The sequence below is a fragment of the Natator depressus genome, chromosome 6 (genome assembly GCF_965152275.1).
Source record: "Natator depressus isolate rNatDep1 chromosome 6, rNatDep2.hap1, whole genome shotgun sequence".
Lineage (NCBI taxonomy): Eukaryota > Metazoa > Chordata > Testudines > Cheloniidae > Natator > Natator depressus.
This window is the reverse complement of record NC_134239.1, coordinates 9,184,570-9,199,418: the sequence shown is the minus strand read 5'-3', so window position 1 is coordinate 9,199,418 and position 14,849 is coordinate 9,184,570. Positions and strand designations below refer to the sequence as shown.

At 45.4% G+C, this 14,849-nt stretch overlaps 1 protein-coding gene across 1 annotated transcript in view; it reads left to right on the top strand.

Moving 5' to 3' along the window:
• FBRS (fibrosin) overlaps nucleotides 1-14,849 on the top strand; it is a 31,405-nt gene that overhangs the window by 10,074 nt on the left and 6,482 nt on the right. The window contains exons 11-14 of the mRNA XM_074956601.1: nucleotides 4,510-4,605; nucleotides 4,894-4,962; nucleotides 5,048-5,077; nucleotides 5,337-5,408. Coding sequence (XP_074812702.1) covers nucleotides 4,510-4,605; nucleotides 4,894-4,962; nucleotides 5,048-5,077; nucleotides 5,337-5,408 — 267 coding nt within the window. The remainder of the gene's footprint in view (nucleotides 1-4,509; nucleotides 4,606-4,893; nucleotides 4,963-5,047; nucleotides 5,078-5,336; nucleotides 5,409-14,849) is intronic.

The following is a 14,849-nucleotide window of genomic DNA, read 5'->3' as shown; positions in this document are numbered from 1 at the left end:
GCCTTCAGAGCTGGGCTCCTGGCCAACAGCTGTCGCTCTCCAGCTGCCCAGTTCTGAAGGCAGCGCCGCCGCCAGCAACTGCACAAAAGTAAGGGCAGCAGGACCGCAACCCCCCCTACGATAACCTTGCGACCACTGCACAACTCCTTTTTGGGTCAGGATCCCTACAGTTACAGCACTGTGAAATTTCAGATTGAAATAGCTGAAATCATGTAATTAATGATTTTTAAAATCCTATGACCGTGAAATTGACCAAAATTGACCTTGAATTTGGTAGGGCCTAATAATCATGTAAATTACACCAAACTGAACTCTCTTGTTGACCGCTTACCTGCGGAGCATAGAGAGCAATTCCAGGCAATTATTGCAGAGGGCCCGCTGCTTGCCAGAACATCACGACAAGCCTCCCTCAACGCTGTTGATATTGCTGCCCGTTCGATCTCTGCAGTGGTAGTTCTGAGAAGGGCTTCCTGGCTCCAGCTCTGGATTTCCGAAAGAGGAGCCGAATACAGTGGAAGACCTTCCTTTTGATTGGTGTAAACTGTTTGCCGATGGGACAGATGAATCTCTGAGCACATTAAAGGACTCTAGGGCTACTTTGTGTTCTCTTGGAATCTATACGCCTGCCTAGAAGAGATGGTTTACCAAATCCCATACAGCTCAGATATCCCGTCCAGCTCAATTCCTGATCTCTGAGGCTGTGAGAACCATATCAGAAGACACCCAAATTCCAGAGAAGGAAGCCATCCATCTCTCAGCCTTCTGCCTTCCACCATTCCACCTCCCCGCGGCAATTCTGATGGGCTGGTTGAGATTCTGAATTACCACCCTCATCCTTACCAGCTCCACCAGTTCCACTGCTTTCCTCCCTTTGGCAACCACCTTCACCTCTTCAGGCAAGTTTGGGAGTCGATCCCTACAGTCAGATGGGTTTTGGAGATCTTCTCCACAGGGTACACCATCCCCTCCACATCTGACCAACCCCCCTTTTCCATCCCTTTTCAGGGACCCCTCTCACAGGAGCTTCCTTGTCAGGAAATAGCCTCTCTCCTACACTCGGGTGCTATAGAACCAGTTCCCATGAAGCACAGAGGAAAGGTGTTTTAGTCCAGGTACTTCCTAGTACCAAAAAAGAATGGCCCTGGGAGACCCATCCTAGATTTGAGGCTACTCAACACTTAGGTGAAGGCACAAACATTCAAAATGGTGACACGTGCAGTGTTAATTCCATCACTAGATCCAGGGGATTGATTCTCAGCCCTCGACCTTCAGGATGTGCATTTCCACATTGCGATCCACCCATCTCACAATAGACATTTTATTGTCAGCCGGGACCACTATCAGTACCAGGTGCTCCCTTTCAGCCTGTCCTCTGCCCCAAGGGTCTTTTCGAAAGTCACGTCAGTAATAGCAGCACAGCTCCGCAGGAAAGGTATTTTAGGGTTCCCTTACCTGGATGATTGGCTGCTGAAGGGTCGCTCCCTGGAATTGACTTCATGGGCCACTTCCGAAGCCTCAACTTGGGCCTACAACTGAACATTCAAATATCCCCTTTATCCCCTGTGCACAACTTGGCATTCATAGGAGCACATCTTGACTCAGGAACAGCAAGAGCATACCTCCTGCGCTGGTGTGTGGCCCTTTCCAACACAGCCAATATGATCCAGCTCAGCACCCAAACTTCGGTCAAGAACTGTCTTCAATTGTTGGGGCACATGGCAACTAGTAGATCACGCAAGACTCTGAATGTACTGCCTTCAGGGGTGGCTCAGGAGTGTTTAGTCACCAAACAGACACAGTTTAAATATGCTTCTTTCCATACCCACTTGCATAAAAGAGTCCATCAATTGTTGGAAAGACCATCACAGCGTGTGTGCAGGAGTCCCATTTGTACGTCTTTTCCCAATGGTCATCATAATGACCGATGCCTCCATGCTAGGGTGGGGAGAGCATCTGGATGCTCACATGGCCCTAGGCAAATGGACGTCACAAGAGACCATGCTATGCATCAGCCTCCTGGAACTCAGAGTGGTCAGATACGCCTTTCTCCGGTTTCTACCACTAATCAGGGGCAAGTACATAAAGGTCGTGACGGACAACATATGCATGTTTTATATTAACCGGCAAGGAGAAGCAAGATCCCCCCTCCCTCTGCACTGAGGCTGTCAAGCTCTGAAGTTGGTCATTATGCAATCAGAGTGTCTTCACAGCACCCTGTCTTCCAGGGTCACAGAATGTGACCGTGGATACTCTCAGCAGGCACTTCTTCAAGACCACGAGTGAGAAATAGATTCCTGCAAATTACACTACATATTCTGGTAATGGGGCACCTCCCAGATAGGTCCCAAACTGGAAAAGGACGCTCGATTGGCAGATCGAGATTTCCAATCCACCACAGCGATAAACAAGAGATGTGTCTAGTTTTGCTCCAGAGGCAGACTGGGTCACCGATTCCTGTGAGATGCCTTCATTGGTCATTGGATCGACTGCATGTATTCCCACTGACTCCTCTGATAGCCAAAGTTCTGCTCAAAATAAAAAAGGACAGAGCCAGAGTCATCCAAATAGTTTTGATCAGGCCCAGACAAACATCGTTTCTTTACCTGATACAGCGGGTCGTTTGCTCACTGATCACTCTCCACATTGCTCCTCACCTGCTCTCCCAGGAAGGGCTGGAAGATCCTTAACCCCAGTCTTGGAGAGCTTCATTTTAAAGCACTGTTGGTTCATGGGATTAGAGACTTATCTCCTCTCAGCAGGCTAAGGAATACTGTTACACAGCAGAAAACAGTCTATTTCCTACACATACTCTCCAAAATGGACAATATTTGTCTGTTGGTGTGACCACCGACATAGTCCACCGACCTCATCACTGCCAGATATACTGGACTGTATCCTAACGCTAAAAATTTTGGGACTATCGCTGAGTTCCATTAGAGCCACCCCAGCTTTCCATTCTCCAATAGAGGGTTATTCTGTTCTTGCCCAGGGTGTTCCCCAGGGGTTCCTCAGGGGGCTCAGAAGTCAGAATCGGTCAGTCAAGTGTCCTAATCCGATTTCGGCCCTCAATCTGGTTCTTAAATGCCTTTCAAGATCACAGTTTAAACTGAGCTACCTGCTCCATTTATCAATGAAAACAACATTCCAGGTAGCCATCCCGTCGGCACAACTGCTTGGGGGACATGCCACAAAGGCCCTTTTTCACTGAATTTTTTAAGGATGAGGTCACATTATGACACCACCTCGAATTTTTACCTCAAGTTTCCTCTGAGTTCCATATTAACCAACCCATTCACCTGCTGATCTTCCACCCTAAACCTCACCTAGATAAACAAGAAGCATTGCTGCACACCCTTGACCTTGGGAGAGCCCTGGCCTCCTATCTGGAAAGGACTAACCCCTTCAGAAAGACCCCCAAATTGTGTGTCTCACTCGCAGATGGATCAAAAGGGCCTGGAGTCTCTAATCAAAGACTTGCCAAGTGGATATCTGACTGCATTAATTCTTTGTACAAATTTTGTAATATTCAGGCACCTCCGCACATATGAACTCCCTCTACGAGGTCCATTTTCACCTCTACTATATTTCTCAAAAACGTGCCTGTGATTGAAATATGTAAGGCTGCTACTTGGGTTTCTATATGCACGTTCACTGAACGCTTGTCAATAACTCACAACTCTCTGCTTCTGATGCTGTGTTTGGCTCAGCTGTACTTCCTTCCCTACTGGACTCGACTCTGAAGCCTGCCCCATCCTTAGAGGGAATTGCTTGGTAGTCACCCGGAGTGGAGCACCCACAGGGACACTACTCAGAGAAGAAGAGACAGTTACTCACCCTGTGCAGTAACTGTGGTTCTTCAAGATGTGTTCCACTCCCCGCCCCCCTTCCCCTTCCCTTCAGAGTTCTCTGCTATGGGGCTTCATGGTAGAGACGGAGCTGAGGGCAGTTTGCCCATGCAGTGCTATATGACAGCGGCCTGGGGCACTGCTATGAGAAATCTCCAATCAAAGGCAAGGGGGGCGCAAGCACACCTAGAGTGCAGCAACCGGAGGGGGACACATCTCGAAGAACCACAGTTACTGTCCAGGGTGAGCAACCGTTTCTTCCCGGGGGCTGGCTGTAATGGTGGGGAACAGAGCTGTGTCTCGGTGCTGGGAGTTCCCAGGGGCTAGGATATGGGCTGTGTCTCGGCAGCTGGGATATAGCCAGAGGACAAGACCGTGTCTCGGTGCTGGGGCATAGCGGTGGGGGACAGGGCTGTGTATTGGAGCTGGGGGTTCCTGGGGATTGGGATATAACCGGGAGGATGGGGACGTGTCTCAGTGCTGGGGGTTCCCAGGTGCTGGGATATAGTGTGGGCGGGGGAGGCTGGGCCGTGCTGGGTGTTCCCGGGGTTTGAGGTCCGAGGTCCCAGGGTGCTGCTTATTCCCCAGGGACTAGGAGACCCCTGCAGTGATGGTGCTTCCGTTTCCACTCAGTGAGCTCTCCATGCCCTCTCTCTCCTCCTAGTTCTATGCCACGTTCCCTCCCACCGTGTCTGGGATCCCACCTGTCCTGCCCCCTGCTGTTTCCTTTGGCTCCCTGCAGGGGGCTTTTCAGCCTAAGGTGAGCGGGGAAGTAGACGTTGTCCGTTCCCAGCTCTGGGAGGGGAGTGGGGCCTAGAAGGTTAAACCTGGGGGGAAGGAGGGGTTAGCAGCTGGGAGCCAGAACTCGTGGGTTCTATCCCTGCTCTGGCAGGCGAGTGGGATCTCATGGATTAGAGCCGGGGGGGGCTGGGAGTCTAGGTGATCGTGCAGGAGGGATGGGAGGGAGGACTCTACCCTGGCTTTGGCTCTGGCTGTGGTAGGGGGATTTGTTTGTTTGTAGCCTCCTGACGCCCTGTTCTCTCCCCAGAGCACTAACCCAGAGCTGCCATCGCGGCTGGGAGCTGTCGCCCCCTCTTTATCCCAGAAAGGGGGTCAGGTGAGTGGGGCAGTGGGCTGGTTGCGTCGCGTGGGGGTGTGGGCATGGATCCCTGTCTAACTGCCCGCTCTCTGTCTTTTTGTAGCTCACGGACCCTTTCAGACCCTCCCTGAGGGTAAGTAACCACGTGTACCAATCCTGTAACTTCACTTGTTGCAGCAGGGGGTGCTGTGAGAAATGGGTCATTGGGGGAATAGGCCAGTGTGTGCCCAGCAGGGGGCGCTGGGAGGAACGGGTCATGGGGCAGGGGAATAGCCCATTTTGTGCCCAGCAGGGGGCGCTGTTGGGAATGGGTCACAAAAGGGGGAATAGCCCAGGCGGGGGCACTGCCCTGGTGTGTCCCAGGAGCTGATGCTTTCCCATCTTTCTTGTAGAAGCCTGGCAAATGGTGCTCCATGCACGTCCGCGTGGCCTACATGATCCTGCGGCACCAGGAGAGGATGAAGGTAGAGTCGTGGTGGTGCCCTTTCTAGGCCCCAGTGGGCACTGCAGGGGACAGCAGATCCTGACCAGTAGCGCCCCCTGCAGTACCAGTGCTGGGCGAGAGCACAGCTGGGATCCTGCACTCATAGTCTGGGAGCATAATGTAGTAAAAACTCATTCTGGGGGCACCTTAGCCATAGAAAGGCAAGAGAGGTGTCAGCTGAGTCTTATTTATCTCTAGAATTGTCAGTTCAGTGGTTTCACCCTCTGCAGCATGGTAGGGGGCACTCGTTGCACCCGACTCCAGATCTAGAGCCTCCAGTTGGTGGGAATTTTGTTAATACTGTGTCATCAGAAATGAGTCCAGTTGGGTATCATTCAAAAGGCCTTTCTCCCTCTAACACAACAGTACCAAACGTAACAAACCTAGAGCATTTAAATGGATCCGGTCAAACTAACCTGATATATATATATATATATATTTTTTTTTTTTTTTTGAATGAGATTACAAGTTTGATCAATAAAGGTAACAGGTTTTATTTAACTGTACTTTAACCGGGGATGTATTGGTTACATAAAAAAGACATGGTTCTTTGGTAATTCTAGGGAAGTTAGCCTTGACATGTAGGACTGAAAACATGTTTTCATCAAACTCATTATCGGGGTCCTCTCCGTCTAGGCACGTTGTCACACTGATCCTTGTTCGTGCCGCACTCTCACATCTCTGTACAAGGCAGGCTGCTGGCCAGACATTTGCAGGGTGATGAGTATCTGGGCTGTGCATGTGAGCATTTGATTAGCTAAGGATGGATTCAGGAGCACGTGGTATTTTACACACAACTGGTGTGGTCACTCCATCTGTGCCTGAGAGGAGGAGGGTAGTTTTGGATGCACATGATCATCTTTGAGCCATTCCGTGCTTGATGATTTGCACTTCTGGTAGCAGGTATAAATGCACCCCTTGTTGGTGGCAGTTTATGTCTGTTGGTCTGCTTCTTGGCAAACATCCACACTGTAACTCTGCAAGTGTTGTAATGTTGATCTTCAAGTGGTAAACGCAGCATGTGAACACCTCCAGTGCACTTATGATGTAAGAATGGCCACACTGGGTCAGACCAATGGTTCACCTAGCCCAGTAGCCTGTCTTCCGACAGTGGGCAATGCCAGGTGCTTCAAAGAGAATGAACAGAACAGCTCATCATCACATGATCCATCCCTTGTTCTCCAGTCCCAGCATCTGGCAGTTAGAGGCTTAGGGACACTCGGAGCATGGGGTTGTATCCTTGACTGTCATGGCTAATAGTCATCGCTGGACCTATCCTCCATGAACTTATCTAATTAAATTATTTTTTTAATCCATTTATAGTTTTCGCCTTCACAACATCCCCTGGCAATGAGCTCCACAAGTTGACTGCGTTGTGTGATGTACTTCCTTTTGTTTGTGTTAAACCTGCTGCCTATTCATTTCATTGGGTGACCCCTGGTTCTTGTGTTTATGTGCAGGGGGGAAAAACACTTCCTTATTCACTTTCTCTCATATCCCCCCCCTTGGTCGTATATTCCAAGTTAAATAGTCCCAGTCTTTTAACTCTCCTCATATGGAAGCTGTTCCATACCCCTAATCATTTTTGTTGCATTTCTCTGTACCTTTTCCAATTCTAATGTGTCTTTTTTGAGATGGGGTGACCAGAACTGCATGCAGTATTCAAGGTGTGGACGTACCATGGATGTATGTAGCGGCATTATGGTATTTAGTGTGTTATCGATCCCTTTCCTAATGGTTCTTAACATTCTGTTCGCTTTTTTGACTGCCGCTGCACATTGTGGATAGTTCTCTGAAAACATCCTCTCAATGACTCCAAGATCCCTTTCTTGAATGGTAATAACTAGTTTGGACCCTATCATTTTATATGTATAGTTGGGATTATGTTTTCCAATGTACATTTGCATTTATCAACATTGAATTTCAACTGTCATTTTGTCGCTCAGTCAGCCAAGTTTTGTGAGATTCCTTTGTATCGCTTCGGAGTCTGCTTTGGACGTAACTATCTTGAGTAATTTTGAATCATCTGCAAATTTTGCCACCTCACTGTTTACCCCTTTTTCCAGATCATTTCTGAATATGTTGAACGGCACTGGTCCCAGTACAGACCCCTGGGGGACCCCACTATTTACCTCCCTCCATTCTGAAAACTGACCATTTATTCCTACCCTTTGTTTCCTGTCTTTTAACCAGTTACTAGTCCATGAGAGGACCCTCCCTCTTATCCCGTGACAGCTTAGTTTGCTTAAGAACCTTTGGTGAGGGGCCTTGTCAAATGTTTTCTAAAAGTCTAAGTACACTATATCCACTGGATCACCCTTGTTCACATGCTTGTTGACCCCCTCAAAGAATTTTAGTAGATTGGTGAGGCGTGATTTCCTTTTACAAAAGCCGTGTTGACTCTTCCCCAACAAATCATGTTCATCTATGTGATTGATAATTCTGTTCTCTACTGTAGTTCCAAACAATTTGCCCAGTATTGAAGTTAAGCTTACCAGCCTGTAATTGCCAGCATTGGCTCGGGAGCCTTTTTTAAAAATTGGCGTCACATTAGCTATCCTCCAGTCATCTGGTACAGAAACTGATTTAAATGATAGGTTACAAACTACAGTTAGTAGTTCTGCAATTTCATATTTGAGTTCCTTCAGAACTCTTGGATGATACCATCTGGTCCTGGTGACTTATTACTGTGTAAGTTATCAGTTTGTTCCCAAACCTCCTCTATTGATGTCTTAATCTGGGATAGTTCTTAAGATTTGTCACCTGAAAAGAATGGCTCAAGTGTGTGGATCTCCCTCATATCTTCTGCAATGAAAACCAATGCAAAGAATTAATTTAGCTTCTCCTCAATGTCCTTGTCTTCCTTGTGTGCTCCTTTAGCACCTTGATCCTCCAGTGGTTTCACTTTTAGCAGGCTTCCTGCTTCTGATGTACTTAAAAAATATTTGGCTGTTAGTTTTTGTGTCTTTTGCTAGTTCCTCTTCAGATTCTTTTTTGGCCTGCCTAATTATATTTTTACACTTTATTTGCCAGAGTTATTGTTCCTTTTTATTTTCCTCATTTGACTTCCAACTTTTAAAGTATGCCTTTTTGCTTCTAACTACTTCTTTTACTCTGTTTAACCACGGTGGCATTTTTTGGGCCCTCTTACTATTCTTTTTAATTTAGAGTATACATTTAATTTGAGCCTCTATTGTGTTTTTAAAAAGTTTCCCTGCAGCTTGCAGGCATTTTATTCTTGTGACTGTTCTTTTTAATTTCAGTTTAACTAGCTTCCTCATTTTTGTGTAGTTCCCCTTTCTGAATCTAAATACCACTGTGGTGGGTTTCTTTGGTATTCCTCTTCTTCCTTCCTTCCCACCCCACCCCTGGATGTCAAATTTAATTACGTTATGGTCACTGTTACTGAGTGGTTCAGTTATAGTCGCTTCTTGGACCAGATCCTGTGTTCCGCATAGGACTAAATCGAGAATTGTCTCTCCCCTTGTGGGTTCCAGGACTACGTGCTCCAAGAAGCAGTCATTAATGGTGTCTAGAAGTGTTATTTCTGCATACCATCCTGAGGTGAATGTACCCAGTCAATATAGGGATAGTTAAAATCCCCCATATTATTGAGGGTTTTTTCTATTTTAATAGCTTTTTTAATCTCCCCGAGCATTTTACAGTCACCATCCTGGTCCAGTGGTCGGTAATATATCCAGGGCCGTCCTTACCCATACGCAAAGTATGCAGCTGCGTAGGGCACCAGGAAATTTGGGGCACCAAATTTCCTGGTGCCCTGCGCAGCTGTGTGCTGCTCCAGCCCCTGCTCTGCCTCTTCCCACCACTGCTCTGCCCCAGCCCCGCCCCCACACTCCTGAGCTCTGCAGCAGGGCTGGGCCTGCACTCACCGGTGGCAGGAAGTGCAGTGACCCGGCCCCAGCCATGCCTCTGGTGAGTGCTGGGGGGTGGTCCCCCCCCTGCCCCCCAAGGGCCCCAGAATTGCTAGGGATGGCCCTGAGTTTATCCCTACTGCTATACTTTTATTACTCAAGCATGGAATTTCTGTCCACAGAGATTCTATAGTACAGTTTATTTCATTTAAGATGTTTACTATATTTGACTCTGTGCTTTCTTTCACATATAGTGCCACTCCTCTACCAGCATGACCTATTCTGTCATTCCGATATATTTTGCACACTGGAATTACTTTTGTCCCATTCATTTGTCATTGTTCCACCAAGTTTCTGTGATGCCTATAATATCAATATCCTCATTTAATACCAGGCACTCAAATTCACCCATTTTAGTATTTAGACGTCTACCATTTATATACAAGTACTTATAAAATGTGTCACTTTTTAGTTGTCTGCCTTCATGTGATGTACTTGAACGGGACTCCTTTTCATTTGACTTAAAAGAAAAGGAGTACTTGTGGCACCTTAAAGACTAACAAATGTATTTTGAGCATAAGCTTTCATGAGCTCGCGAAAGCTTATGCTCAGATAAATTTGTTAGTCTCTAAGGTGCCACAAGTACTCCTTTTCTTTTTGCGGATACAGAATAACACGGCTGCTACTCTGAAACTTTTCATTTGACTGTTTCTCTTGCGTTCCTACCTGTATTTTATCAACTTCTATTCTCTACTCTTTACTAGAATATAGAGAATCCCAGTTAATAGATCCTCCCCATGGGATGTCTCTGTCCAAACCGTGTGCTCCTCTGCACCTGTTGGCTTTTCTCCAGCCCTTAGTTTAAAAACCTCATCGATGACTGTCACAGCTGTTTCGAGCACCTTTGGACAAGGAGAGAGGTGAATTAAATGCCTTCCAGTAAGATAATTTGGTCTTCCCAGTCAACCTTCTAGTAGTGTCACATCTTGAAAGGGCATGGAAACGTGCCAGTGGGTAGCATTTAATGGTCCGAGTGATAGGAACACCTCTCTGAGGGATATACAGCGATTCTGTTCCCCAGAAGAAGCAGGCACAAAAGCAGAACCTAGAACATCTGTGTCTTGTGCAAAACTCTCTGGAGTTTAGTAGCACCTCTTTCTCTGTGGCTTTGATGGCATGCAAGATAATTTTAGCCTCAGCCACCTCATGGGAACTATGAAGAAACTCCACTGAACAGTGCAAGGCAGCAGGTTCATTACACCATACAACCATGATATTCTTCCATCAGTTCTTTGCATGCTGGAGCGTTGTCCCTGCAATGTACACCGTTAACTCATCCTTCATGCAAGTACGAGACTGTAGCTTCTTCATTGTGAAAGTGGAGATGTCTGTGGAGTCAATTATTTTGTATCAGACAGGGGCAGTATCTCCTTTTTGGTAATATTGTTAATTGATTCCCCCGCGTACGTGTCAAACATGAGCTGGAGTTTATCATAGGTCCAGTATTTTCTCTGTAGCTTCATAATGAAATGTTCAGCCAAATCTTGGCAGGTGTTACCAGGTTCTGGTTTGTCAGGACCTTGTACCTCAGCCATACCATCTCTGATTGCTATGCTGAATGGCCTCTGCTGGCGTAAGGCACCAGTCACGTTGTCAGTAGGTGCTGGCTGAGGAAGCCCAGGTGAGATGTGCATTAGTTTGCTTCTTGTCTGGTACATATGCATTGTTCTATCACGTTCAAATGTAGATTGTAGCACCACGAAGAACTCGTACGTTCCCAAAGTCTCATGTATATCAACGTCAAGCTGCGATCTGGACGCAGCCAGGAGATGAGCAAACAGTGACCTGCCTGGTTAGCCTTTCACGCTGACTTCCTTCTTGCGTTTGAGCACAGCTTTAGCCTACTGTTCTTGATGGGAGCCTATAGATTGACACGGCCTTGGATAAGTGTTTGGGTTTTGAAGTCTTCATGCACGTCATGGCCCACAGTATTCATTTGACCGAAATCTTTAGCTATATCATCCCTGAAGGCTGCTATTCCTGAGCTCCAGTCCGTTATATGTAAATGGATTGCCAGTGCAAGTAAGCTCATCATGTAGCTTTACAGTTACCCCTTCTTGGCATTTAATAACACCTAATGAATCCAGATGATGCTTGGCTACTTCTGGGGAAATCATCCCAGCCATGCTTAATGTTTCGTTCGAAATTGGATGGAGTCCTGTCATTGTGAGGAAAACCCAGAAAAGAGCATTTGGATGCTGTTATGCCCACCAGTCCCCCCAGTGCCTTTCAGTGCTCTGTTTTCTTGTTTTAGTTCTTCGTCTGAATCAAGTGCACAGAAGGGAACTGGCGACCTTTTAACAACCCAGATTCCTTTTCTAAATTCCTCCCTAAATACATCTCTTATTTCAGCAAGGAACTAGGCAACCGTTGCAGAATATTTCAATACTTTAGATGTATTCAAGTAGGCAGGGCCCGATGAAAGTCATTATAGGGTACTTAAGGAACTAGCTGAAGCAATCTTAGACCATTAGCAATTATCTCTGAGAATTCCTGGAGGAAGGGTGATCTCCCAGAAGAATGGAGGAGGACAGCCACAGTACATATCTTTAAAAAGGGGAACAAAGAGGACCCGGAGAATTATAGACCAATCAGCTTAACTTCAATACCTGGAAAGATACTGGAACAAATAATTAAACAATCAGTTTGTAAGCACCTGGAGGATAATAGGGTTATAAGGACTAGCCAGCATGGGTTTAGAACATAAGAATGGCCATACTGGGTCAGACCAAAGGTCCATCCAGCCCAGTATCCTGTCTATTGACAGTGGCCAATGCCAGATGCCCCAGAGGGAGTGAACCTAACAGGTAATGATCAAGTGATCTCTCTCCTGCCATCCATCTTCACCCTCTGACAAACAGAGGCTAGGGACACCATTCCTTACCCATCCTGGCTAATAGCCATTAATGGACTTAACCTCCATGAATTTATCCAGTTCTCTTTTAAACCCTGTTATAGTCCTAGCCTTCACAGCTTCTTCAGGCAAGGAGTTCCACAGGTTGACAGTGCGCTGAGTGAAGAAGAACTTCCTTTTATTTGTTTTAAACCTGCTACCCATTAATTTTATTTGGTGGCCCCTAGTTCTTATAGAAGGGAACAAGTAAATAACTTTTCCTTATTCAATTTCTCCACACCACTCGTGATTTTATATACCTCTATCATATCCTCCCTTAGTCTCTTCTTTTCCAGCTGAAAAATCCTAGCCTCTTTAATCTCTCCTCATATGGGACCCGTTCCAAACCCCTAATCATTTTAGTTGCCCTTCTCTGAACCTTTTCTAATGCCAGTATATCTTTTTGAGATGAGGAGACCACATCTGTACGCAGTATTCAAGATGTGGGCATACCATGGATTTATATAAGGGCAATAAGATATTCTCCGTCTTACTTTCTGTCCCTTTTTTTAATTATTCCTAACATCCCATTTGCTTTTTTGACTGCTTGTGCACACTGTGTGGATGTTTTCAGAGAACTATCCATGATGACTCCAAGATCTTTTTCCTGATTAGTTGTAGCTAAATTAGCCCCCATCATATTGTATGTATAGTTGGGGTTATTTTTTCCAATGTGCATTACTTTACATTTATCCACATTAAATTTCATTTGCCATTTTGTTGCCCAATCACTTAGTTTTGTGAGATCTTTTTGAAGTTCTTCACAGTCTGCTTTGGTCTTAACTATCTTGAGCAGTTTAGTATCATCTGCAAACTTTGCCACCTCACTGTTTACCCCTTTCTCCAGATCATTTATGAATAAGTTGAATAGGATTGGTCCTAGGACTGGGGGAACACCACTAGTTAGCCCTCTCCATTCTGAAAATTTACCATTTATTCCTACCCTTTGTTCCCTGTCTTTTAACCAGTTCTCAGTCCATGAAAGGAGCTTCCCTCTTATCCCATGACAACTTAATTTCCATAAGAGCCTTTGGTGAGGGACCTTGTCAAAGGCTTACTGGAAATCTAAGTACACTACGTCCACTGGATTCCCCCTTGTCCACATGTTTGTTGACCCCCTCAAAGAACTCTAATAGATTAGTAAGACATGATCTCCCTTTACAGAAACCATGTTGACTTTTTTTCCCAACAATTTATGATGTTCTACATGTCAGACAATTTTATTCTTTACTACTGTTTCAACTAATTTGCCTGGTACTGACGTTAGACTTACCAGTCTGTAATTCTCAGAATCACCTCTAGAGCCCTTCTTAAATATTGGCGTTACATTAGCTATCTTCCAGTCATTGGGTACAGAAGCTGATTTAAAGGACAGGTTACAAACCATGGTTAATCGTGCCGCAATTTCACATTTGAGTTCTTTCAGAACTCTTGGGTGAATGCCATCTGGTCCTGCTGACTTGTTACTGTTCAGTTTATCAGTTAATTCCAAAACCTCCTCTAGTGACACGCCAATCTGTGACAATTCCTCAGATTTGACACCTACAAACAACGGCTCAGGTTTGAGAATCTCCCTAACATCCTCAGCCGTGAAGACTGAAGCAAAGAATTCATTTAGTGTCTCTGCGATGACTTTATTGTCTTTTTAAGTGCTCCTTTTGTATCTCGATCGTCCAGGGGCCCCACTGGTTATTTAGCAGGCTTCCTGCTTCTGATGTACTTAAAAAAATATTTTTTTATTACCTTTTGAGTTTTTTTGGCTACCTGTTCTTCAAACTCCTTTTTGGCTTTTCTAATTACATTTTTACATTTAATTTGGCAGTGTTTATGCTCCTTTCTATTTACCTCACTAGGATTTGACTTCCACTTTTTAAAAGATGCCTTTTTATCTCTCACTGCTTCTTTGACATGGTTGTTAAGCCACGGTGGCTCTTTTTTAGTTCTTTGACTGTGTTTTTTAATTTGGGGTATATATTTAAATTGGGCCTCTATTATGGTGTCTTTGAAAAGTGTCTATGCAGCTTGCAGGGATTTCACTCTAGTCACTGTATCTTTTAATTTCTGTTTAACTAACCCCCTCATTTTTGCATAGTTCCCCTTTCTGAAATTAAATGCCACAGCGTTGGGCTGTGGAGTGTTCTTCCCACCACAGGAATGTTAAATGTTGTTATATTATGGTCACTATTTCCAAGTGGTCCTGTTATAGTTACCTCTTGGACCAGATCATGCACTCCACTCAGGATTAGATCAAGAGTTGCCTCTCCCCTTGTGGGTTCCTGTATCAGCTGCTCCAAGAAGCAGTCATTTAAAGTATCGAGAAATTTTGTCTCTGCATTTCGTCCTGAGATGACATGTACCCAGTCAATATGGGGATAATTGAAATCCCCCACTATTATTGAGGTTTTTATTTGGTAGCCTCGCTAATCTCCCTTAGCATTTCATCGTCACTATCAGTGTCCTGGTCACGTGGTCGATAATAGATCCCTACTGTTATATTCTTATTAGAGCATGGAATTACTATCCATAGAGATTCTATGGAACATGTGGATTCATTTAAGATTTTTATTTCATTTAATTCTACATTTTCTTTCACACA